Genomic DNA, 24,670 nt, shown 5'->3' on the forward strand with positions numbered 1-24,670 from the left:
GCTTAATAGTTATACAGTTAGCTAATGATTACTCGACTAGTGAACTTCTATCCTGCACAATTAGCACTGGAATATTTAGTAATAGCAATAATCCAAAGCTGAGCCTAAACTCAGGTTACCAGTCTGACAACTTTATAGCACTGTGACTGGGAGCATTTTCTCTTCCTTCAGGAGAAGAGGAAGCCTACAGCCTTACAAGTGAAACGTCACATTTCTTCCTTTCACAGTTACAATGATCCTCTATGGATGGATGTATTTCCCCATTTCCCTTGATTACATGTAGCTCTGTTTCTACTTCTCTGTTTCTCTAAATAAAGGCATTTGGTCTTTATTACGGGAGAAGCACAGTGCTTTGCGCTGTAATGGTGCTGTAAAGTGAACCCAGTTAATGGGCCCAGGTCTAACAGCTCCGGATGTGACTAACCCTGCTCGCCCCTGGCATTACTCACATCCTGTACCAGAAGGTGAGGACACCTCTTTGGCCTCTCCCCCTGCGGCTGGGGGCAAGTCACAGAGAAATGAATTGTCCTTTGTGCCCAGGGCTCGACGCAGACCTGCCTGAAGTTAGTGAGGGCTCTTCCATTAAGGACTTCAAATCAGGTTACGTAGGAAGGAAAATAAGCAGCTTTTTGTTGCTTTTAGCTTTTGCTAAAGGAGTAAAATACAACCATGCGAAGAAATTCAGACCTCTGATTTTTTTCAAGTATTATATAGAAAAGAAATCAGGTAATTTCTACAGCATAATGTGGTATGGCACAGACTATTAGCACACAAAAAGGACAGTTCCATCTTCAGAGAAGTTGCTTAGTGCCAGACATGCTTTGCCTATATTACTGAGAAAGATGATGATTTCTGCTGTGCCACATGGCAATATTGTTCTTCACCAAGCTTTCATAAGAGCATGTCGTTTATTTCCAAGGAGAAAAAATTATAATTTTCCCAGAACCCCGTTTATAGAGATCTTGCTCTGGTTTCACAGGGTATTTCACACCATCAAGCGCGATTAAAGCCCTGCCAGGTGCTATGAAACACCGAGCCACCACCCAGGCCCACAGCTCCCGGCTGTCAGCTGCTCCTCTCAGTGCAGAACAAAGCTGCTCGCCTCCTCCCGTGCAGCAGCAGCACCGGGCAGGCCGTGCAGCCGGGGCCCGGCTCTCCCACCAGCTCTGGCCGCAGGAGCAGGCGCTGGGCCGCAGGCGCGGGGGCGAGGTGCCTGAGCGTGTTCGTGCCCAGCCCCTCTCATGCTGCATGGCTTGGGATGGGGGTCTGGAGCAGGCAGTGCTGGCCCCTGTCTCCTGGGGAGCTTGTAGTCTGTGTCGCATCGACCCTTTCTAACAGGGCTTTGCAGTGGGGCCGAACAGAAAGGGACCGGCCTTGGTGCTGCCTCAACTGCCTCTTAGCAGCAACAGCTGGAAAAAAATATCTTGGCTTTGCTGTTGGGTAGTACACTGCTTCATAGGGTCAGGTCACCGTATTCAGTGAATTACTGTATTTACTGCTCACCTTAACATTGTTGTATTCAGTTGCTTTATGTTTTTGTTTGTTTATTTGTTTTTAACAAGTCGTCTTGTTTAAAGAAACACTGCAGACAGTTACTTTATAGAAATGCCATTTGCATTGGTTTGAATTCCAGCTTTTCCAGAGAACTTAGTCATAACATCAGGTTTGCGCTTCTTAGTTGTAACATAAAATGAAAGGCTCGGATGTCTGCCTCCACTGTGCCAGCTCCATTCAGAGCTCCACTTACACTTGTTTATTAATGTAAGTAGAGTAAGCGCTCAGACGATAAAGCCTTCATGAGAAAGTCTGTCAAACACATTTCTTGTGAGTGAATTAGAGAAGATGTCTGAGTCCTGGGTGCTCGTTCTCTGAAGACATTTTTAAAATTCAATTTCCTTCCCTAAGCACACCCTTCTGCACAGTAATTCCCACAGACATGACACTTAGAAGGTATTGCCATTTGTAAGAGGCGAGCATTTACTTAAAGCACTAGAACAGGATATGCCAGTGTGTTTTGCAGTACCCCAAGTGATGTGTCATCTCTGCTCCTTGTCTGGTGCACCGCTAGCCTCTCCCCTTACAAATCTTACAAGATTTGCCTTACAATTACTCCTCCCTCAGCTTCACAGTTTCCTCATTAGATGCGAATACAGTATCAGGCTACATGTTAACAGGCTCTGTACCTATCAAAGCATCTTGATTTCTAGAAGTATATTGTTTTTCACTCAGACTCACACGCTCCTTGTGACCAACACCTAGGACAGGTTCCTGGTGGCCAACACCTCCTTGGTCTCCATGTCCATGCTGTCACCGCAATTCAGACTTTACCACCTCTGTGTGATTGCATACTGGTTTTATTTTCAGCCAGGTTTTCATGGATAGCTCAAGACAGCCATATTTCTGAATGGACCTTACAGCCCATACGTGAGTTTGCAAGCCTCCCTCTCTCACACATGTAGCCACCCCCCCAGTTTGCTTGGCTACAGTTAGCCAGTGTTCCCAGCACAAACTGGTCACAGTGCAGTTCCCAACTGGTAAGTGGCAGGACAGTTAAGTCACCACCCATGATTTGGAATATGAGGTAGGGGTGATAGCCTCTGATATCACCAATCCTCGGAGCATACCCAACGAGCTGTCGTGTTCCAGCCTGCGGAGCTGCCCTGGAGTCACCAGCTTAACTTGCTGGCACCACTGGGAATGACAGTCTCTCTATGAGGCTCAGGCTGGTGTCTGCACTGATCACTGGCACACAGTCCATAAAACGATTTCCACCATCAACATTTGACTTCCTATTTAGTATCTCCTATGTAGATAATTGAAAGACATCACAAAAGAAATGTAGTAGAAAGTGCAAAAATGCAAAATTATTCTGAAAATATTTATTTGGCTTGCAGGTGGTGTTTGGCGAGTGGGCATTGGGTCACTCCTCAACAAAATGGTATGTGGTATGTGTTTTAAGAAAGGATTGGTTCCTCAGCTGGCTAGTGCTTGATAATAAGCTCACTTCCATAATTTCTTTCTTGACCAGACACTGCAGTTTAAACAATGTTTTGTGGTGACTAGGAGTAATCTTTACAGAACAAAACAAACAATTGAAAGAAGAATGGAGTAACTTTTTTGCTGTCCTGTTTCTAAGTTGTGTTCTCATTGTGATTTTTGAGATGTTTCCTCCTCTACCAGGAAGCACATCTGTACATGGTACTGGCATAAACATAAAATTGGGTCACAATGAATCAGATGAGCAGAGCTGAGTAATTTGTGTAACAGCAGAGTAAACAGGTAAGATGTTGTGGGTGGAAACTTGCGAATGGCTACAAATATTATTAATCTTAAATAAATTGCAGATAAATAAAAGGGTGGAATTAATGCAGTGTTTCTATATGCGTAAACAACCACCTACTTTAAAACAGTATGCATTAGTTCATGTCTATAGGTTCTCTTCATTTGCTCTGGCTATGAAAGATTTGGTGTGCTACTGAAGAATTTTCTTAATTTTTGCTGACTGTTTAGATGAAAAGTTCACTCTACACACTTCATTCTGGAACCCACATATGAGCAGTTCATCCCCGGAAAACCTGACTGGACAAGGTCCCAGTCAGCCCAACTGAACTTTGAAGTTAGCTTGTTTTGGGAGGAAGGTTGGACTAGATGATCTCCAGCAGCCCTTTGCAATCCATTTTTTCCCTGTGATTTTGCAATTATAACAGAATGCTGCCTGGCCATCAGATCAAGGGTTTAGTTTTCTGCCACAATTGGCTGAACACTGGATATGTCTGTCTTTGCAGAGTTCCTCTGGGAGGTTGCCCTTGTTTTCTGGCAGGCACTGCCTCTCTTATAATGGCAGTTCTCAACCCAGGCATGCCTGAATGGAGGGGAGATGGACTGCAGAGCATGGCTCTGGCCTGCACTCCTTTGCCTGCACACACACAGCAAAGACTTCAACTCAGATCTGAAGCTCTCATTCAGCCAACAGTAAATGAAGGGATTGTAACAAGTGCTGCTCATGGCAAACCAGTGAAAAGCAAAGTACAGAGCATTGCTGCTGTGGATAGCCCTACAGGAGATCAACACCACATAGCAGTTCAGAGGGAACCAGCACACTGCAAACACAATCACCACCACCATCAGCATCTTCAGCGTCATCTTCTTTTTCCGCTGATGTGCATAGTATTGCTCCATCGTGATGTCCCCAATGGCATTCCTCAGCCAGAGCTTCTTAGCTACCATGGTGTATGTGATGGAGATCACAAGCAAGGGCAGGACATACAAGAGAACAAAAGTAGTCAAGTCCAAATACTTCCAGAAAAGGTCAGCAGGAGGAGGGAAGCTGGGTAGGCAGACCATTCGTATTGTTCTGTTCCTGAAGATCAAAGACATAAAAAACCATTAATCCCTCTGCCAGATGCATGCGACACCTGGAGGACAAGCATCTTAAGGGTTCTTGTAGGTTTCAGTAAAGGCACAGAGAGCAGAACTCATTCAGTAATACAGGCAAGGGCCTCTTTCAATTGAGAACTTCACATTAAGTCTGACCTTTGGCTCCAGTGAAGGTATTTTAAACACATCCCCAGAAAATAAATAGTCATCCATATTAACAATTGTTCATGTCTCTTCTGTGCCTGCTTCAAATGACAGCACTGAATCTCTGAGACGAAATTAACTAACAACAAGCCTGAAAGCAATCTCATTGATTTTTATTATCCTCTTGAGAGAAACTCACTGCCTAGTGAAATATAAGGAAGATTTCTCTGCTTCACCATACTTTCTATTTTAATAACACATATGGAGAAATGCATGCATTAGAATCTGTGGGACTTTGACTGAGCTATATCATATAAAAAAGCACTGTGTAAAAGTCTTACCCGATATAAAATCTTGTCAAGGTCTGATAAATGGCATGAGGCAATGAGAAGCAGCTGGCCAAAACCCATATGATAATGATGCAAATCCCTCCTTTCACCATGGACATGCGTGGCTTGAGAGGGTGCATGATAACCTGAAGAGAACAACCAATCCAGAGGATTTGAAATGTCCTCAACTGACAAAAATGAGCTGCAAATTTTAGAAAAAAAAAAAAGTGCACCTTTGCTTTATCCATGTCCAAGAGCAAGCATTTGACACTGAACTCTGAGTAAAAAGCAAACAGTGTGTGGGCTTTCCAAGACAGCAAGGCATATTCAGCATGGACATAAAGGGTGGTAGAAGTTGAAAGCCAAGACTCTCTTCTGGCTTCCACTACAGAGAGCACAAAATGTCTCTTGATTACTATACAAGAGGTCTCAAATACAGATGGCAGACCTGGTATTCACAACTTTTGGCATTTGATGGACTTGCAAAAGTCTGACATGGTGCCTAAGAACCTTACAGTTAAATGTAATCTTTGACCAACATAGCACTAATCAACTTCAAAGCTGGTTTCTTTTCTATTCACAGTTTGTCCTGTGCAGTACTGGCTACAGTGTGGTGTATTGCATGTGTGCTTGCTGCTGAGGAGGGCTACTTTGTCTGGTGATGTCTTGGTCACTCTTCCAGCCTCACACTGCAGTTTGAGATGCTGCAGCAGCTCTGCATCTCTCCAGTCTTAAAAGGTGGGCAGGAGAGTGTCATCTTCAGGGACTTCTGAAAGTATAAGGGCTGGAAAATGTAAAGAGCTATGTGAGCATTAAATGCTGCTGCTGGCCTGGTGCCCTGAGCAGAAAAACACATTCAGTATCACCATCAGCTTGAACTCAGAGATCATGAAAGTTATATGTCCATTGAGCTACATAGCCCACAGATGATTAGATTACACAATAAAACAATAATTACTACATGATTTCTTGGCTGATGAATTTTCTGGCATTTTTTTCTGCATCTTTTCTTGTCTCATAATAGATATTTATTTAATTGAGCTTCTATAACTCCCCTGGATCATCTGTCTGCTCTGATACCTCCCAGAACTAGCAATATTTTTAGAGTCAAGTGTTGCTTTCTCGTTGCTCAGTGACATCTCCTTACTTCTATTTATATCTCCTTGGGCCATGCCAACTAATTCCAGTTCTGAGGAGCTTACTCCACTGGGTTTAACAGCAATTATTGTTTGCTCGTAGTTAAACCAGCATTTCTTAATGCATAGCCATGCTTTGCCATCAACCCAGAATCTGCCAATTAAAATGCCTCCTTATTGGAATACTTTGCTTTCAGGAGTTGCAATGTTATTTGTAGAAGGGACAGACTAACAAGCTTTTTGTGGTATAAGAGACAAAAGCGGATGGTCTGTACTCTGGCAGTCACTGTGATTTTCTGACACTAGATGGAGCACATCCCAGATAATCGGAGTGGAATCAGTTATTGCTTTCACCTTCATCTGGCTGCGTCACTTATTGTGTGCTTTTCAGTAACAACCATTACTGCAGGCTCCAGCACTGCAAGGAAAATAGACAGTAAGCCCAAAGAGTGTACCTTGCAGAGCCTGCTCTCCCAGTGCACAGCATCTGTCAGCCTTAGCAAAAATGACAAATTTTGTTATCCTTCAAGGAAAACCCTGTTTGCACTCATTGGTTGGCCTATGCAGTTTTTATGGTTGGTATTTGCCAAGAAGTATCTTTTTGCTGGGGAGGGGGACAGCGCAGAGAATTTCTCATCTTAAGCTGAATGTACTAACACAGTTCTCTCCACTGTCAATCCCAGGCATCCCAAAATAATGAGGCAAGCCTAAAAGTTGTAAGAGTCTTCATATATAAATGCTGAGATAATGTTTGGGCTTGCTGATGTTTGAATATATTCATGCCACACTTTAGGACACAGAGTCACTGAGGCAGGAAGGGACCTTTGGAGACCACCTTGTCTAACCCCTGCAGAAGGCAGGGCCACCTGGAGCACACTGCGCCAGACTATTTCTGGATGGGTTTTGGATGAAGGCTCCACAACCTGCCTGGGCAGTGTTTGATCACCATCACTGTACAAAAGCAGTTTTCACATCCACCAACATAAAAGCTAGAATCCCTCCCCTTCATTCCTTAATTCCCAAGACAGCACAGGTTTCCAGGCCCTGGGACTTGAAGGGGAAAAAAGCTATATGTTTGGTTCACTATTTTCTAGCAAATACAGGTGTGGTGCATACTGCATACCTGATGCCGATCCAGAGCAATGGCAGCAAGGGTCAATACAGACACGTGAACGGAACAGTACTGAACAAATCGGCTTACATGACACATCAGCTTTCCAAAAACCCAGGTACTGCTTACAAACCGCACCTGAAGAACAGAGAAAAAAAAGATTAAAATTGTGCATTACCTGAAGAGTCACCAATAGGCTTCCTGGGAATACTTTAAGGAAGAAATATTGTGATACAGTTTCCTTATCATTTGTAGATGTATTATTATACTCAGATTTTGGGGGAAATAATGACTGTGCAAGAGGCTCTGAAAAAGAGGTGAGATTTATTATACTGAACAAACAAATCCACTTGAGTACTGCTCTGCGTATGTGTGTTTGTGTGTGCATGTGTACATGTAGCGTGGCTATTCTGGAAAACACAAAGAAATCTTCTATTGATTTCTCGACGAGTGTCTGCACGTAAAAACATTAGCTTGTCTCCTTAAAGACAGCTGAATTTTTGTCATTGTTAAAGTGTTCACATTTGTGAATGCCAAAAGTTGCATGGGTTCAAAACTCAGTGAGATAAATTCATGAAAGAAAAACTCTTTGAGGGCACAGAAATAGAGAGCTAACACCCTTGAGTCAGGAGCATCCCCATGTACCTGCCCTGTGCTCATACAGGTTATGGACTCAGCATACAGGATACCCTCTCAGCAGCAGCAGACAGAGTGGGACAGCAATGTCTTGCTCTCATGTTGAGCTCTGAGCTTGGCTCTCCTCACATCGCATTGTTTGTGATACACCAACAGCAATATCAGAGGTGTCAGCTAGCTTAGACAAACAGAGAGGAAAATTTTCCCCTCCAGATGAAAAAGCAACTAACACTTTACAAGCTGGGTTGCCTTCCTTGATCTGACCTCTGGTGTACAATTTATCTCCACCAGGCATGAAATCCCACTGCCCTTGGGGAGGCTGCAGTCAGAGAGAGTTTAAAGCCTGCCCTGAGACCAGAGCGGAAAGGGCACAGTGGCATTTCTTAGAAAATCCCAGAAAGGTGTTGCTTCTTGCAGCTTTCCTACAGAGGCAATTATCCCAAATAACTTGTGGTTTTACTCCCTGCACACACAGTTATTCCTTACTGTGCAATGTTTAATATAACTCATTTTGGAAGCAGATTAAGCTAATTTGAAACAAGGCACATTTACTACAGAACATATGTCCACACAGAAAATTAGTCAAGACTAGCTAATGTTTTCAATTAGTCTACCATTTTAATCCTAATTAAATTCCCATACAGACAATTCTAGTAGTAATGAGCCTGTCAATGAAACTGTAGCATTTTGTCTTTCTTTGAAGTTGGTGTAAAGCTCTAATCTAAGAGGGATTACAATAATTTAATTATTTGTTCCTAATAATTAACTATTGTGCAAACACTCAAGAGGGCACTATCCTTTTCCCTAAAGGTGAGCAGATGCAAATCCAACCAGAGTAAGGCAGTGAAACCCCACCAAAGGAATAGGATCAGTGTAGGGAAAGGTGAATTCAAACTGACAATGCAGCAAATGCTTCTGGAAGGCAGAAGAGCACCATGGACAGCTATGGGCAAGGACAAAAGCATGAGCATTTGGGATGCTTTTGAACCAGAGGATTTTGTAAAATTCAGCCATACAGACAGTCCTACTTACACATTGTTTATAGACTGTGGCAGTCGGGCAAGAAGTGCAACAGTTTATTCTTCCCACTTCACTTTTTATTTTTCTTTCTATAGTTAGAATTATTTAATAACTACAAGTAAACAAAGGACAACCAGCTCCTAGAAGCACAGCACCCCAGCCACACCAAGCTGGCATGGCTCAGTGAGGACCTCACGTTTTCTCCTGCGATCATCTTCACAAGGAGTGACCCTGCTTGCATCGTTTCCACAGTAAATGGACAGCTAATTGTGCTTTCTAGAGTCAAACATGTCCCCGCTTCCTTCCCCATCAAAAGACCAGCAGAACAGACCTGTCTTGACGCTGGCCTGAAAGGGAGGAAGAAAGTAGGAGAGGAGGGATGCCCCCCAGCAGGTTTTGGGAGGTGGGAGCATGAACGCCCCGGTCCGTGTCTGTGTGTGAGGGGCTGTGGGGGATAGAGGGAGCACAGCTGCAGCCTGTGCGGGATACAAAAGGAGCAGGGAAAGAGCTGAAAAGAAAGTCTGAGGACGAGCCTGGTACTAACTGAGGCAGTACACATGCACATGGCCCTGACAGGCAAACACAGGCACCAGCAAACCCCGTGGGGGCTAGATGCACGCCCCCAAATTTAGATGAGCGCACCCGTCCCTGCCTCACAGCCAACCTGCAAGCAGCGGTGAGCCCGAGCGCAGCGTGGGGTGTGCGTGTGGGGACAGCCCCCTGCCTGCCCCGCGTCCTCCGGCCGCCCCGCAGAGCCCCGCGCCCGGCCCCTGGGGAGCTTACCAGCGTGAAGGGCGTGTTGAGGGTGGTGATCATCACGTCGGACACGGCCAGGTTGACGATGAAGAGGCTGGTGGCTGAGTGCATCCTTTTGTTCTTGATAACCACATGGCACACCAGCGTATTTCCAAAGAGGGAGATGCAGATGATCACTGAGTAGGCTACTATCAGCAGCGCCTTCACCGTCCGGCTCTGGGACTCGCCCTCATACCTGGTCCCACTGCCAAAGTCCCCCAGGTCCTCCAGGTCCAGATCGCTGTGAAAGAAGGATTGGTTTGGGAAGCCGTACAGTGTGGAGAAGAAGCTGGTGGTGTGATTCTCTGCTCTCCAGAAGGGCTTGGAGATATACTGCAAAGGGAACCACGTGTGTCTGCTCATGGCTTGGGAAGCAAAGCTCCAGTGCTGCCGGTGTCCCTGGCACCCCGGAGAGACTGGGGCAGGCTGCACGTTTCTCTGCCCTCCTTCCTTCCGGGGAGCTCAGGTGCTAAAGTCAGCGGTTGCAGGTGGGAACACACATCCTTGCATTTTAAACATATGCCCCATAGTTGCAAACTACATAGAAGAGCTGATAAATGGGTCCTTCTTCCCGTGCTGATAACATGTCAGCTTAACTCCAGGGACTCTCCAGCTGCTGTTCTTTTCCAGTCCCATATGTCCTGATACAGGAGCTGGTTCAGATGCTGAAATATCAGAGATCCCCAAACACTTTCTCTCTGCACCTAGGAAGAAATCCTAGTGAATATTTCCCTCTGGACACTGTTCTGCTCCTCTCCCACAACTTCTCCTTGAAAAACTGCTATATTGCTTTTCCACATAATCCTTCACCAATCAGGTCTTTTTCCCAGCAGTTTTCAAAGCTTGTCAGAGCTAAAAAAGCAAGGGAAGCCTTTTCCATTTATTTCCATCCTCAAAGTATCTCTGAGCTATTCACTGGAAGCAGCTTTGCTCAGAGACTGAGTGGTCCCTGCTTTCCCTGTGATATATACAGCCTGCCAGATGACACACTGCATATGAAATAGCCAATAGTGTATCTCTTCCTAGCTTATCCTGAGATGGATTGCAGCCCCACAGATAGATGATGGGAGAGTGTGACATTTGCAGATTCTAGCAGAGCAGCAAAATACAGAGTGGATGTGCCCTTATCTTCCCTGTCTCCTCCTCCTCCCTTCTGTGTACCCAGCACAATAGCTTTGTGGCGTGAAGCGTCTTTACTAAATTGCAGCACCTTTCTCTGCCTTCTAGAGTTTCTGCCTCCAGAGAGCATCTGAAGATTTCTGTCTTCAGATTTCTCCCGGATTTGTGCCTGGCATTGTCCCCTTCTTGGTCCCCTATGGTGCAGAGCACAGTGTAAAAAGTGAAATGCAACGTGAAAATGAGGACAGAAGTTTCAGGGTGCTGCTGGTGTCCATGGAGACACCTACCACAGCTCAGCCTGCTGCTGTGCACTAAGGCAGGGCAGGGGGAGAGCAGGAGCAAAAGGGTCGGAAGTAGCACAGGCAGAAATCCCTTCTTTTCTCCTTCCCTTCCTCTCCAGGCAAAGTCATTTGCAGAGTCTTTTGCTGTAAGTGCTTCTGCCATGTGTCCTGCCACTGGGGCTGAGCTTGGCATGCAGCTGGTTCAGGGCACAAACCTGCAGGCAGGCTGCTGCATCTTTTTCCTCTTAATTTCTGCTGCGTAAGGTCACTAACCCACACAGGCAGGATTTGATTTGGAGGATGATAAATCAAAAATACTTCCTTTAGAAACAGAAAGGTGTAGAGATGCGCATGCATGAGATCAGAGGCTGAGCTCCTGTTAACAAAGATGAAACAGCAACCGCTTCCCCGCACGCGTCCTCGTGAGATGCAATCTGTCAGAAATTGCTGCTTGGGGCTTGGCGGCGAGCACACGCCTGCTGGCACCAGCTCTCATTGCTCTGCTGCCCCCAGCAGCTCCCCCGGCGCTGGGGACAGGTCAGCAGCCGCCAGGGTGGTGCCAGTCCTCATGCCTGCATCTCTTACATTCCACTGGGAAATTTTCAGGTGTTCAGACTCAAACAAATAGCTGGCATTGGCTGTTGGCAGTGAAACTTCATTCCTCCTGTCCTCTTAGAAACCTGTTGCTAGCATTACTCTAATCTCATTACCATAAAATCAGAATGACCTGACGGGAAGGTCGTTTTCCCTACATCTGGTGATTCATCTCTAATTCTGGTGGTTTGTCCAGGGCACTGAATGTCACTGTTACACATGCTGTAAATTTCTTGAAGGCTGAGACAACTTTTCTTTATATATATATATACGTGTGTTTGTGCACCCACAGGGGTCTCCACTGCGACACAGCACAGGCTGGGGACCTGCACTGGGAGCAGACATAGGGTTTCACCCTCAAGTGCCTTCAGCATGTGACTGTGATGTGCTCATTTCCCATCATTCCCTTTTATTTTCTTGTAATGCACTAGAACAACTTACCATAAGGTCATTTAGGTACACATTTGAAAACAGACCATTTGAAATGACCCGGTGTGCCAAAGGCAAGCCTTTCTAATACTAAAGTATTCTTTGCAGAACTGATTTATTCTGTCAAAGATTCGAACACTTAAGCAATCGCACGCTGTTTTGCTGCAGTTATTATCCACTTACAAATGTTCTGAGCTGCATCTTAGTGGACCTAGGTCTACATCATGCATCATTAACTTAGCATTTGTGCTCTGAGTTAAGCGCAGAAGGCAAGGGAGAAATGCACTTTTTCAAACATATTCTGTCTGTACCTCTGCTACTTTTGAATTGCTCAACGTCCACCTTTATTTCTATAGAAAACTTTTGGCTTTCTCATTTTGGCACTACTTGAGTCAAAATATTTTAAAACTTTTTATTTTCATGAAGTTATATAGCATTTTCATTTTTAGTTATTTCTGGTGTCTGAAAGAAATATCAAATCATTGGAATTTCAATTGAGGTGAAGATCCATTTTCTGATTAGATCTAATGTAGGACAAGTGATGATGATGGCCGAAGAAATCAGAGCTATGCTATAAAAATTCAGATCCTTATTTGGTCACTAGTCTAGCAAATCTAAAAAACAAAGAATCAAAACATCAAACCACTTAAAAAAAAAAAAAAAGTTCATTTTGTTATCTGAGAGCTAAAATAAGGAAAGGTCTGAACTTCCCAGTTAAAATTTTCCAATGCTCTGCACCAGGTGCTAGTCATAAGACTCATGCTGTTAGCATAAGTAATCTGGTTCAATTCCTATTGGTAACTTTGGAAATCTACCTGGGAATGGAAAAGTGTGTTTTTTAAAAAAAGTGTTTCACGTCTGACCAGCGCAGCTGAACTGCCTGTTAGGAGAGTAGCTGTGTTTGGATCTGTAAACTCTTCAGGATTTCATCCCACTTGGGAATATTAAATCACCAGATAAGGAAAATTTCCACAAGTCATTGGCACTGCTTATTTTTAAATGGTCTTTTGCTTGCTTTTCACCTTTCTCACTCAGTCCAGTCTCTTCTGACAGCACGATCTTTTGGGCAAAATCACCTTCGCTCAAAGAGGATGAGATCAGCCGTCACGACTGAGCCCCTGCACCTCTTGGTTTCGTGATATCTTCTTCCAGCCAGGACAGGTCATGAGAGCTGTTAGAAAAAAAAGCTGCTGCTCTGAGGCTGCTCAAACTTGTGAGACATTTCTCCCTCTTCTTCATGATGTGCAATGGAAAGCAACAGAGAAACCTAGGGAGAAACCCCGGGGGGGAGCAGGCAGGGTCCTCAGGGCACTGTGATGCAGCAAGAAAGGAGTCCAAGGCCTGTGCCTGGGGTGTGAGACAAAACAATGGCAAAAGCTAAAACAAGGACTTCTGGTTTGAAAACCAAATGTCTCTGCTTTGCTGTTCAGAGCTGAAAGCAGCTGGAGTAGATGCGATGTTTCATTCCTTGAACCTGGACAAGAGAGAAAAATACTCAACAGTTAAAATTCTCAAATCTAAATGAGAAAAAAAAACAACATTCAATATGTCTGTTGCATCAGAGAGCTTTCTGGAAGATTGCTGTTCTCTAGAGAAGCTAACAGTTTGTATTTTTCTATTTTAAATATACAGCTTGAGTAAGGAACAGAAACAATGAGAGCTATGTGCCAGTCCCTTGATTTTTCTCCTTCGATCAAAAAGTGTGTCATGAGTAAAAGTTTGCATAGTCCCTGAAAACCATGATATGGTGATATGGGATTTTTATTATTATTATTATTATTTTAATTTTTATATTTGCTTTAATGTGCTAAGGACACTGTATTCCTCTTCATTTGCAATGACTAGTACTGCTTTTGTGAGTCAGAAACGTCAGACGAACAGACAGAAATCTTTCAGGACATTACATGGACTTGATGATAAACCCACTATGTTTTGTCATAACAGAGCGATTACCCCAGGAGTGAATCAAAGAATGCAGCTCTGGAATTCAGGCAGACCCTGACAACTCAACATCTTAAATGTATTAACTTAGGAGTTGCCTACTGTGCAGAACAGCTTCATGTGAAGCCCTCAGCGGACTGCAAGCCTTGGCAGCGCAGAGCCGCCGTGCAGCAGCTGCCGCTACTGGTCCCGCGGTGCCCTGCTGCTGGCAGCCCTGCTGCAGCAGTTCCTGCGCGAGGTGCTCAGCGCCCTCCAGCAGCACCACGCCGGGCTGGGCAGCAGGGCTCTCCGAGTGCCCTGGGCGGCTCTGACCTGTGCCTTGCCGCGGGGCACGCAGCTAGGCGTGCCTGGTGGTGAGGGAAAGACTTGCTCAGCCCACGGCTCTTGACAACACCAGCCTTGGTCTGCGTATCCCTTCATCCCCGCTGACATTATTCATCATAATCTTGCATTCCCCTCTTGGTAAGTAAGATCCATTGCAGATACAATCTGGCTTTTATATAATTTTTTAATTTACTGAGAGCAGACTTGTAGGCAAAATCATAAAATTTGCCACTCTGAAATAACAGCTGCTAACATTTAAATTAGAAACACTCCCTGACAACTAATTCCTTCTATATCTGCTTCACAGCAATAAAGTTGATGGAGGTGTTTGGTGCTGTTAGGGTTTATTTAGGGAGTCTAGTAACTCTGCAGTCTGATCTCTGCACTGTGACCACTTGAACAATTCAGTGCAGCCCCAAAACGAGCCCCTTCTGTTACGTGCAGCACCCTGTATCCCCTGTCAAAGTGATTCAGTTCAGACCCAGACAGACCCCTGCAGGTGTGACCAGAAACAAGGCCCGTCTGGACGCCTACCTGGGCAGCCTGCTCTAAGGAACCTGCTTTGGCAGGGGGGTTGGACCCGATGATCTTTCGAGGTCCCTTTCAACCCCTTCAATTCTGTGATTCTGTGAAACAATTACACATCCCACCCAAAGTCTACTGACTTGTCTCAGCATTCAATTAACGCCACCTCTGATGATGTGGACACTAAAATAAAGCTCTTCAGTCGTTTAGCATCAGCCAAGGAGGCTGCTGGCAGTACCTTTGGCTTTTGGGACTATACTCAAACAGACCGGAGCTGGGGACCTGGAGAAGATGATCTCTGCTCCAGACTCCTGACCCATGTGTCCCTGTCCTCTCCAGGCAGAGGAACATCACTGCAGAGAGGGGTAGCCTGAGGAGATGTCAGAAATCCTGGTGGAGAGGGATTCTGCAGAAAGCAGAGGGCACTAACCACAGAGGCAATGAAGAACACTTAGCTTCAGTGGCTGCTGTTGCCTGTGGTAACATGCCATTACCTAGTGCCAATGTCACATCCAGCATTGTCACCGACCCACTAAGTATCACGGAAGTGTCACAGTGTGAGTGAATTGGCTGTCATGCACTCCGCTTTCCATGCACTCCACAGACAATGCCTTACATCATTTCTGCTTTGTTTCAGGTTCTTTCAGCCCCAAATTTTAATGAAATCAAGCTATACTTCTGTCCTCCCTCTTCTCTTTTCTTGCTCATGCACTCAGGGTAACTCTGCTGACTTCAGCGTGACCCTGGCACAACCCAAGAACTTTACATGCGGGGACAGCCTGTGAATATTGGCCTATGACTCAAAGCCTGGATGCTTGCAAAATTGAGGAGAATTATTTAAGACAATTGAGTCCTTTGGGCTTTCACTTCTGAGGGAGATAGCAGGAAATAAAGCTCTGTATCTCTCTCCAAAAGACCCTCCAAGGCAGGGACTTACTGCAGAGCATTGCCGTCCAGGAGCTCATGCCAAGTCACTGCACATCCACTGCAAATCTTTCTTCCCAACTAATAGCTTCAATGAGGAGATGGATGAATTTCTTTCCACTGCCTTTAAATGTATGTGGAATTCCTCGATCCTTTATTGCCAGACTTGTCAGTGATTTTAGTAGGGGAAGAGTCCATTATTAAGAGAACACGTTGTAAGAACTGAGCTCTGAAGGAGAAGCAAAACCTTATTCCAACCAATTATCTTGAATTGAAACAGAGTTCTGCTTCTGAGAACAATGAGCAAAGCTGAGCTGGGCACTAGTCCTCTCACACCCGGCTGCTCAGGCTAGAGAAAATGAAGTGTTGCTTTCATATTCATTTCCATCTCTTCTCCCACCAGTTTTTGCCTCCACATTGATGGAATTACAACGCGTGATGCTCCCAGCGCTGGAAATCGTGCCCAAAGGCCAATTTCAGCTTAAAAATTCCGCATGCTACTTAGATCACTCTTTGACCCAAAGCCGAGCCCTGGTGCAGGCCGAGCAGCTCTGCTGGGAGCCCAGAGGCTGGCCCAGGCACACTTTGCTTTGCACTCGGGGAGCGGGGGCCGGCAGCTCCCGCTCAGCCCAGGCTGCCGCGGTGCTGCACAGCGGCACCCCCGCCCCTGCTGCAGGGGAGATGCCTGCCAGGCAGGGCTTCGGCAACCAGCCCACAAGCTCTTACGCCTGCGGAGAAGACAGCAATTTATACCTGCTTACTCTTGAAAGAGTGGCATGAGCAAACAAAGAGAGAAGTGAATCGCATAATGAGAAAGTGCTCAGCTGCAAAGGGAGTGGGCGGAGTACAGCTTGTTTATTTAACCATTCCAAAGCAAATGTCACTAATTAATTTCAGGTCCTCCTTGTAGAGCTATTCTTTCTTTCAGTGGAATGAATTACTTGGAGGTGAACAGACACCACGTGCTTTCAATGTCTTTTAAATTCCTCTCTGTGAGGAAAAACGTGAAAGAAAGGTGCTGGGTGCAGACTGACTATCTGCCGAGGTACTTAATAAAATCTTCCTGAAGTAGCATTTGAGTTTTTATTTTCAGCTTTCCTGGGAAGTAGTGAAATCTTTATCCCATATTGTGGGAAGAATAAGAAGGGATGATCAGATGACCTATGTGGGATTAGCCAGGATGCTTACACTTGAGTAAGGAGCCAAAAATACTTTTTTCTGATATGCTGGATCAGCTTTTCGCTAGAGAAGACTGACATACAAGCATCCTGTAAAAATATCCATGGTGAACTGATGCTTGGTGTTGTACTACATGCCCTTGCAATCCAAATGCTGCATTACCTCCATAGCATGGACTGGATTTTGCAAAGGTAACTAAAAGGAATCCAGCACATTTATCCTGCATACTATGAAACATCTAAAATATTCAGCTCTAATACCTGGAACTAATGCAAATCTTTATAATATTTTGTGCTAAAGCCCTTTGAGTATGTTTGTTACTTTCTCTTTGTAACACCACTTTAATTCAGCGCTACCCTTTGCTATTGATCAGGAAGTGAAACACCAGGTGTGTTCAGTAAACTAGTTCCAAGTCTGGCCCAGGAATTAGAGACGGCAATTTGGAATACGTACCAATGCAAACAAACAGAGAATTGATGGAGCCTTATATATTGCCAAGCTTTGCCAACAGAACTCCATGCACTTGCAGCCAACACCATAGGCAAGGCAAAAGCTTCTGCAGCCTCCTCCCAGCACCTCTCTGAACCCTGTGAAGCCACTGCAGGGGAATGCAAGCTCCCAGGCATCCATTGTCGGTCACCCACAGCAATTCAGCTGAGCCATTCAGTTCTGCTTGGAGCCGGGGAGACGTGCATGCTGCTTCAGCAAGCACTTGAAGAGCTTGGCCCCATTGTTCTTCAGCACCTGTTGGTAATGGCCATGAGGGACCCTCCTCATCCTGCCCAGACAGGGATCTTGTCCCTCTCCAGGTGGGTGCGTGAATTCCCACCACAGCATCTGAAGTTCACGGGGAGCCTCCAGCAGCGCATGGCAGAAAGGAGGCAGGCAGGGCCAGGGAGCGTCCCTTCCAAGCAGCCCGTGCAGCCACAGCACCAGCCAGGCAGAAACCATGCCGGCCTCTTGCCGATCCCTGCGTGCACGGAAGTGCCAGCACTGCAACGGGCCTTGACTGACTTCCCCACAGAGAGCATGTGGGGATTAACCCGGGGTGCCATTTCAAGGCACAGCAAACACTCTTACCAATGGAGCCCTTTCGATGCTGAGCCTGCAGCCGGTTCTGGGGAGCAGAGCGGGGCAGGAGGGCACTGCGCGGGGCTGCGCCGCAGGGCTCTGGCGCAGCGAGGGCGGCTCTGCCTTGCTGAGGCTGCAGCAGGAAACACCGGCTCCAGGCGATGCCTCAAGGGAGGGCATCTTTTCCAAAACAGTCAAGTCTAAAAAAAAAGTTAGGGCTTTAAAGTGATGAATGTCAGATACACAGTCCAAAATAGTCTGTCAGACAGGAAACTATGAGGGACCTAGGGAAGAATACTTGGTACTACGCCTGAGAGAAGTAACAAGCAGATGTGAACAAGGGCGTCCTTCTTCTCTAAATGCTGTGGGCTCATGGAGAAACAGTCTGAATTCTCATTCACATTTTGTGTACTGCCACAGAGTGTTTTTCTTGCTCATCTCCAGGGTCATATCCAGCTATGATGATGCAGAGAAACATGGTCACTGACCCTGAGGACCAGGGACAAGACAGAGACAAGTCTATGTCCAACTAAATCTGCTGTCCGCTATAAACCTGAAACTGCACTAGATTAAAAAGAGCTTTGAAGTTTCTGAAATAAAAATCTTATTTGATTTTATTAAAAGCTAAAAAATATTCAAACATGAACTGAGAGTCCTGCTCCTTTAATAAGAAGATAGAAAAGTAGAAGATAAAAATAGAAAGGAAAAGAGAAATAAGAAGCTTTGAAACACTTCTGAGGAAACCCTGGAGGCAAGGATGACATGAGCCACGAAATACACAGCTGCAAAACCCATTCTGGAACATCACATTTCTTTTTCAAAAGGTGACTAGAGAATAGGTGCAGGTTGTATGTTCTGAAAATGTTGATTTTAAACTGAGAAGCTGAATGAAAGCCAGGACACAAATGTAATCAAAAGCAATCTGAAAATTTAACTATGGACAAGAAGAATTACCCCGTAATAATAATAAAAATCTTGTTTTCCTTCAGAGTTAAGTATTTTCTACAAAAAAAAAAAAAAACATTTTTCAACTTCAGTCTCTCAAAGCAGACTACAGTTACTGAGTTTATGTGCTGTTAACCCACAAGAGTCTTTTTACAGAGCTAAGAGCTGGAAGAATCAATGACTTAGGAGGAAACAGTCCTATGCAGGGAGTACGTCTTTCAGGGAGGAAAGTCACAGAAGAGGAACAGTGAGACGCAGAAAACTGCCTTGTCTTGGATACACGGACGTTAGCTCTGGGAGATGCTCACCCTGATGCATCAATTCTTTCCTTCATCCTACTAGCACTCATCTACCTCATAGCATCCTCTTACATCTCTTCTAATCCTGACATTTCCCACTGGGATACTTTTGTCCTTATAACATTCCCAGTCTCCCTCAATGGCTCTTACTCTTTCTTTGTTGTTCTAAACATGTCTTGAAATATCTATGTTTCTAGGGGTAGTTTTTTGAAACATCAATGACTAGTCCTGTTGGGATTAGCTTGCATTCACGTTACAAAACAAACAAACAAACAAAATCTTGCATGCAGTCTCTTCTCTCTTTTCAACTGCATTTCATCCAACTCTCCTCCAATAATCACAAGAAATGCAAAACTGACCAATTTTTGCCACATCCCCATCTGTACTCACTAACATTCCTGCATTTCAAGAACAAAATCTACACCTACTACTTCCTTTAAATGTTAGATGCTTCATTCACATCCTGAATGACCTATGAGCCCCTACCTCTCTTTCAAGAGCCAGAAATTTAGGGATAGAGGCACCACACACTTTATAAGGCAAAACTCACTCTTGCAGAATGTCATATGGCAGTAAGGGCACCGTTAGCAGGCTGAGTCCCTTCCCAAAGCAGCTGTCTGTGACTCTGTGATCCAGCTGACTTCCTTGATAAGCTGCAAGCCTGGTGTCAGCATTGTTCATTGTGGTGCTTTGCAACTGAGCACCAAAAAGAGTCTGCTACTGGGGGTAAATCCAGCAGGATGCCTGCACACACACCCCTTGCACTCGCCTCCGCAGGAGGGTGCGTGTGGGCCTGGCTCCTCGCTGCGGTCCCTTGGAGGACCAGTGGCTTGAGGAGCTGTTGGCCACCTCCCAGCTACATTTTCCCACCTTCCAGCCTGGGCCTAGACCTCTCTCTATGGAGCTGCAAACTAGTTGCAGGAATCAGAATGAGACCAATGCTTTTGGACCTGATTAAAGGCTTTTATTTATTTATTTATTTTAATAACTTGCATCTCCCGCTGATCCATTTCAGAGTGCAGCACAATCGTAGTTGCAGCAGCAGCACAAAAAGGATGTTACTACGGTACAAAAACAAGCTGAAACCTCCTAAAATTGCTGTTATGTAAAAATCACACAGCTGCTACCTTCTCTGTATAATATCCTTATTTTCCTGTTGTTTTCTTTCTGGGAGCTTGGCTCTTTTTTCATTTTTGGGATGGGAGAAAGCCAGGTGGGTTGCATTAGTAGCTAGCCTAGAGAAACTGGGAGAGATTCAGGAAAGGCTGTGCAGAGCCTGACGTGCATCGTGCTTGGGTTTGGCTCTCCATAGCATCAGCAGGGGTTCCAGGGCAGCTCTCCCAGCTGCAGGCTGGGGTAGGCACCCCCCAGGGCCAGGGGCAGCAGCAGGCGCGCCACCATGGCACCAGGAAGGCCAGGGTCAGCTCAAAAATGAAATAGTGGATTTTCAAGGGTAGTGACTGAGCAAAGGCCAGTCCAAAAAGCAGGAATATTTTCAGAGTGTGCTCACCCCCTGGTTCCCAGCCAGCTCAGGCAGGTGGGACAAACCCAACCCTGAACTGCCCTGACCCTGGGGAGACAGCGGGCTCACAGCTCATTAGCAGTGTGAATTAACTGGGCCATGGTGATTTCATTACTGTTTTCAATAATCTTGATTAAATGCCACGTGATGGCTTATTAAGCAAGTTGGGCTAAATCAGCCACTCATAATTTGTCACTGATTATTTTAAGGTTGATCCAGTGGGTCTGAACACAGAGGTCCATCCTTCCTGCTAAAGGCAGGAGATGCTTTAGTGCCACACCAGCTAGGGCAGCAAAAGAGCTGGTTAAGAAGCATCTCATTCTGTACAAGACGTTTCAGAGGCAGGGCTGAATTCACAGAATGCCTTGACTTACTTTTTTTCTGCCCAGGCAAGTGCAAAAATGCATCCTGTGCAACACCAAGCAGATGGAGCAATGCTCAGATCTGGAAGAGCAACCTGTGTCAGCTACTGCTCCATGGACCTCCTACCTGAAGGGACAGTCATGCTCTAGCCAGTGCATCTGATGGTTGTGCTCTTGCAAGCATACTTTTCTTAGAGACCTGGGACCCAAAGGCAAAACTGAACAGCAGGCATTCAACCACAGGAGGTTACTGCAGGGGAGGGCAAGGCTGGAGCCTTTCCACTCCAGAAGCATGTGTCCCTGATGGTCAAAATAGAGGAACAGCACTGATATTTTCAGAGTACCACCAGTAATTTGATGTGGTGACTTAGTGCAGGCATGATTACAGGGTGTATATCTAAAAAAAATTACTTCATGAAAGTACCTTCAAGAAAAGAATGTGAATGGCTGGGCCTGATCCAGCTCTCACTTGTGCCAGCTCTATACTCATAAAAGCCTTCTCTCAGCTTCAAACCTTTCTGCAAGCCCACTGTGCACTTGGGAAGTTGCCCCTTTTCCAAAAACTGCATGGATGGGTTTTCTCCCCAGCGTTTGAGAGAAGTAGCTTGTGAGTGAAGGAATAACAGTTGAGAATCTGTGCTTATCTATTTCGCTCAAAATGATTTACAAGAGCGTGAGTGCCAAAAAGTCCCAGAAGCTTCTCTACACCTGGTCCAACTGAAGTAAGGCACAAGAACTTTTTCACTTTGTGTTACCTGTGAATCAGTAGGAAGACAGCTCAGCAAGAGCCGCTAGCAAGCTCTGAACTACCCGTTGTCCTGGAAACAACTAATATGATAACAGCAAAAGTGTTCAGAAAATTAGATAAAGTCATTCCTTTTCTTTATTGGGCCATTTTGAAAGACTAAGGATTGAGTCACTGAAAGCAAGACCTCATTTGTACAGAGATGCACATATTAAGGAAAGAAATATGAGTCAAACCGTCCTAAAGATTTAGCTGTATGATGCTGTCTGACAAGACCTCCTGTGCCTCCAAAAAAAAAAAAAACCACTTTTTTTTTTAAGATGGCGTAACTCATTTCTTTAATACTGGTGCATTTCAAATGGAAATGAAGCCAGTAGGGCCGCAATCATCACGTTAAGTAATTTCCTACAAAGGCTACAATTATGTCTAGAAATTTAGGAGGCTATCAGCTTGGAAGAGATTCTTGAAAAGAAGGAACTGTAGAATAAGAGAAAGAAATGAAGTTTGATATTACATTATACCTTTCCTAACACTCAGGGTTTGAAGAGAGATACAAAATCTCTGGAAAAGCTCCTACGAAGAAGGTTTCTAACACAGATTACATCTTCCCACATTTTCTCTCTTCTGCTCTGTATTGCCATTAGTTATTTAAACTAAGGAACTTCTTTTCAGGTTGGACAGACTCAGGCATTAAACAAATACAGAACGCTTCTTTAATATTTTATATTTCCTTTGTTCATCAATAGATCATTCAGCCATTGCAGCACTCCTGAAACCCACAGGGGGAAAAAAATCAACTTGGAGGAGTCAAAGATAGCCTAAATTGGAGATTTTTCTCCCCATCCACTTTATGGCTTTTTAGTTCAACTCATTACAACTTTATCATGTAGCCTTGTGGTGACTTTGGAGTTAGTGCACAAGAGAAATGAGGAATGAAGAAGAGCTACATGCTACTCACTTTCCAGAGAGCTAACCTTGCTGTGTTCATCGCCTCCCAGCCTCCAGCTCCTTTCAAGACAACAAGAGAGAATTTACTTTCAAACAAGCAGTGACCATGTGATTTACCTTGGGAAGAAGGGGAGAGAAGGAATTTAAAAAAAAAATAATAATAAATCACAAACAAACAAGCAAAAAACAAAAAAAACCCTCTCCTGTAGCCTGAACGCTTAAAGAACTGCTTATTAAAAAGCAAGGCTTCTTTTATAAAATTGTAAGTTAATTATTCATCTCCATATAATGAGCACCTGGGACTTTGTTTAATGTCTCAGACCAAGAACAGCTGTGATTATATTGACAACAGCAAAAGTGGCTGTCCTAGGGGAAAAATAAAAAGAAAAAGTAAAAAAAAAAGTGCTGCTTTAATACTTCTCTGTCGCTGGCACCAAGGAGAAGGTTAATAGAAGAGGGATCTGCTGGAGGAAGGTGATTTATGTACTTGCTGTTGTGTATTGCTTTCCTTTAGCTCAGCTGAGTTGAAGGCATTGTTGGGAGCACAGCTCTACTTTAAATGGCATCCCAGCACCTCAAAAGATGCAAGCAAAGACTAAGCCAAAATAAAGACGCACCTAATTTCTCAAAAGCAGCTTAGGGGTGAAAAAGGTTATTCCTATCTTTAGTTTTAATCCTGATCCTTTTGAAATGAATAGCAGTCTGTGTTTTCTTAAAGTTTCCCAGAATTTAGCCACATGAAAGATCAAAAATAAAAATCTGATTGGGAACAGGATGTCTTATTTCATACTCTCAGAACAACAGTGCCTCTAGCACTATCCAAAAAAGGTTTTATGTGGCTCACCACCAGTGTATCTCTGATTTGCACATAAATCTTACCTCCAGGAGATATTAGGAATTTTTAATTATAGACAATGAAGCAAAGAAGCCCTGGATCACATCCAAACTTTTCCCAAGCTGGGCAGAGGGTTCTGCATCTGGCACTTTTAAAAACCCTTTCAGCCAGCTTAACAGGATAATGCTCAAACAACCTTGAGAGTCTTGAATGAAAGTGGCTATCAGTAAAAAGTTATTATTATCAGCAGAACCATCTCAAGTTGCTGAATCTCAGATGCTAGTACAGAATGTCTCAATAATTAAATATTGGCTCTTTCTGAGTCACTTTGGAACATTTGCTGTGACTCAGCCTGAAACAAAACAAGAAGCTTCAGAGGTCTGCAGACAAAGGATGCCTTTTTCTTCCCAGGATTTAGAGTTCTGCCTTGGCATGTATTGGATAGTACACTTCTAGAGCAAATGCTGAGCAACTAGAGTTGCTATAAGGTAAAGCGGTAATAATCACGTCCTAAGCAGCTGGCCATATTTTCAAGAAGATTGAGAAGTCTCCTACATGTGAGGAAAAAAAATAAATCAAAGACAGTGCTCCTGCATAAACATTTGGTTTAGGATATTTGTTTGTTTTAGTTCCATTTCTGTTATAGTAAAAAAGCAGGCCAAGTGGAGACAAAAACAGCCCTGAATTTCCAGCCTCCAGCTTGGTCAATCTGTTACTAATTAACATCTCAGACAACAATGATTTTTTTCCTCTGTTTTCTACGCAAACAGTTTCTTATAGCTGAAACACAGGGCTCAGAAGGTGTGCTGATGTCTATTCTGAATGCTTTGACAGCAAAGAAAAGCATGTTGCGGAGTGTTAGTGAGGAATATCCGTGCAAACTGAGATGTTTGACAGCATATTGGAAAGGGCTGGACAGGGGTTATCCAAGGCTGAAACAACAGTTGGACCAGAAGCACCAGACTGAGGTAATCTGCCACAAACTTCTGACAAACAGGAGAGAAGGTTAATGCTTCCAGGCCAGCAGATGTTGGCTTGGAGCCTGGGTGCAGAAAGTCAGGAGTGAGATGCGATTGAAG

At 44.6% G+C, this 24,670-nt stretch overlaps 1 protein-coding gene across 3 annotated transcripts; it reads right to left on the minus strand.

The window, feature by feature from the left end:
• Positions 1-1,957: 1,957 nt before the first annotated feature.
• LOC310880703 (G-protein coupled receptor 83-like) lies at positions 1,958-24,072 on the minus strand. 3 transcript variants are annotated; one of them, XM_083796904.1, is made up of 6 exons: positions 22,874-24,072; positions 17,945-18,135; positions 9,537-13,445; positions 7,110-7,235; positions 4,863-4,996; positions 1,958-4,360 (listed from the first exon to the last, which is right to left on the minus strand). In XM_083796904.1, exons 3-6 carry the CDS (start codon positions 9,909-9,911, stop codon positions 3,736-3,738), a joined length of 1,260 nt encoding a protein of 419 aa, XP_083653030.1. In that variant the 5' UTR covers positions 9,912-13,445; positions 17,945-18,135; positions 22,874-24,072; the 3' UTR covers positions 1,958-3,735. The 3 variants fall into 3 exon arrangements, with proteins under 3 accessions (XP_083653030.1, XP_083653031.1, XP_083653029.1); XM_083796905.1 differs by lacking the exon at positions 17,945-18,135 and having other exon boundaries at positions 22,767-22,880; XM_083796903.1 differs by lacking the exon at positions 22,874-24,072 and having other exon boundaries at positions 17,945-19,714.
• Positions 24,073-24,670: the final 598 nt, after the last annotated feature.

The sequence above is a fragment of the Anser anser genome (genome assembly GCF_964211835.1).
Source record: "Anser anser genome assembly, chromosome: 13".
Taxonomy (NCBI): domain Eukaryota; kingdom Metazoa; phylum Chordata; class Aves; order Anseriformes; family Anatidae; genus Anser; species Anser anser.